The sequence below is a fragment of the Triticum dicoccoides genome, chromosome 5B (assembly GCF_002162155.2).
Source record: "Triticum dicoccoides isolate Atlit2015 ecotype Zavitan chromosome 5B, WEW_v2.0, whole genome shotgun sequence".
NCBI lineage: Eukaryota > Viridiplantae > Streptophyta > Magnoliopsida > Poales > Poaceae > Triticum > Triticum dicoccoides.
This window is the reverse complement of record NC_041389.1, coordinates 391,816,892-391,819,143: the sequence shown is the minus strand read 5'-3', so window position 1 is coordinate 391,819,143 and position 2,252 is coordinate 391,816,892. Positions and strand designations below refer to the sequence as shown.

The window sequence follows — 2,252 nt, the reverse complement described above, 5'->3', positions numbered from 1 at the left end:
CAGCCTGTGGCAGGATAGGCTACGGCCAAGCAGGGGCACTTTGCTCAGGAGTTGCAGTATTAGTCCCTGATTGAAAGAAGTCATTTCTTAGTAGGATAAGCTTCCTTTAGCAAGATAACTAGAACTAGCACTTTCCATAATATACGGAGAGGTCTGTATGGACAAACTCAAGCAACCAATAATATTAGGCCATTTTCCCCAAGCTCTTCTCTTCCTCCCCTGTCACCCCACAACATCGGCAAGACGCGCACGCCCATTGGACCTTCATCGTTCATCGGCCCTCAGGCACCTCCAGGCCACGGCTATGCCCTCCGATTCCAAGGCTCTAACACTGAGGCATGACAGTTATGTCAAACTAATCCACTAAAAAGCATGTTTCAAGTTTCAACTTTCAACCAATCACTTTGGCATGAACAATTGATTACATCCTCCTCGGAGCAATCTGACTATCCTTCTTTTCTTTCTTTTCTAACTGCATAGCACTAGATGCATCAACATGTCAAACAACATGCAACAGTATCAGTACAATTCCATGATCGTATTCAAGTACAAGAAACATCATGTCAAATTACCTTTTTTGTAGACTGCAACTCATAGTCACTAGGAACAGAACCCCTCAGGCTCTCAGACACTTCAATAAGGTAAGTATCCTTTCCAACATTTACATACTTAACCTGCACCATCAACCAGTTATTAGTAATTGCTAAATAAACTAATAAATGGTCGACATTTTGAAACAGAAGTGACGCATAGCACTACCGATGAATCCCTCAGTAGCTTTCTTTGCTCCTTCAGGTACTCCTGTAGACTGGATTCGATCTCCTCTATGGCACAGGAAGCGGCATCATATTCAGGGTCACAACCTTCAAGAGGTATGATCCGACCATTATGATCAGCCTCTGACCAATCAAATGCATCCCTGAAGTAATCTAAAACAGATGACACATCTGGTAACCCTTTGCCTGTAAACAGTTAGAGCTTGAAGGTTACCTTACACATTGGAGGCAGTTAAACAATCTGATAAAAAACAGACATTGTGTAGAGAAAGACCCCTCGTGTAGCTTAACTAATGAAGAAAGTTGTTATTACTACCTGGTGAAAGCAAATCATTTAGTAGAGAAGACCCCTCTGTGCCTGTCAACGCCCTAATAGAAGAACATGCCTGAAACATTTGCTGGCAACCACGAAGGGCAGCAGTGAACTGCTGGAGCAATCTCTTTGCTGTGTCTTCATATAGAACAACTGACTTAGATCTCCCATTTTCACCACTGCAAAGAATGTAGTATGAGTCATTAAGAATAAAAGAGTACATTTCAAAGGTCCAAGAGTAGAGAAAGCAATGTAAACTTCTATAGCTAAACCTGGAGCAAAAAAATATAGTATAATGCAAAAGTCAAAAGTCAAACCAATCCAGCTTATTGCACAATGTCCCTACTAATAAGGTATGGTATTGAATTACCATCTAGAGAAAAGGTGTGCAAGCAGACGCTCCATGTCTGGAAGCCTACATAAATCTTTACGGAACTGCATAGCACATTCATGCCCGACTCCCTGGAAAGATGAATAAAGCGTTAAAAACAACAATGAAAAGTAAAATGACAAGCATAATCACATGAAACATGAAAGCAAATTTCTGACTTCAATACATACATATATACAGTGAAAACAGATGCACAATCAGAATATACTATTATATGGTAATCATCAGTTTGAAATTTCATAATTTTGTTCAAACATTAATAACTATGTTGCAGCGTTTTAATTTGAGGAGACTACATAAGCTTCCCACCATGAATAGATAACCATCATATACTTCATAAGCTCAAAGAACAGTAATTATCCCAAGGCTATAAGATACTCCCTCTGTCCCAAAATATAAGAACATTTTTAACACTACACTAGTGTCAAAAACGTTCTTATATTATGGGACGGAGGGAGTATGATCCATCTAATGGTCAGGTTTTCTTTAATACTCCGAGATGAGCAACTTAGCATCAAGGAACAAAGTGACACCAACAACAAGCACATCAAAACAGTTCTAAGTACTCAAGCATTTAATAACTTGATCATAATTAATTAAATGGCATCCACCCCTATGTAAGTAATTGTGTTAATTGAGTGAAATGCTCTATTAGGCCATAAACTCACATTGAAAGAACAGTTTAGTCCCTAAACTCAAAAACTGCACACTTCAGACCATAAACTGTTTTAAGTGATACACTTAAGGCCAAATGGTTCAGGAGGGCGTGGCA

General features: G+C 39.3%; 1 protein-coding gene across 1 annotated transcript in view; it reads right to left on the bottom strand.

Annotated features, from left to right (window-relative positions):
• Positions 1–2,252, bottom strand: part of LOC119309570 (DNA mismatch repair protein MSH6-like) — a gene marked incomplete at its 5' end in the record, with an annotated part of 11,578 nt that overhangs the window by 3,235 nt on the left and 6,091 nt on the right. Inside the window, 4 exons of the mRNA XM_037585550.1 lie at positions 573–674; positions 760–962; positions 1,093–1,268; positions 1,460–1,551. Coding sequence (XP_037441447.1) covers positions 573–674; positions 760–962; positions 1,093–1,268; positions 1,460–1,551 — 573 coding nt within the window. The remainder of the gene's footprint in view (positions 1–572; positions 675–759; positions 963–1,092; positions 1,269–1,459; positions 1,552–2,252) is intronic.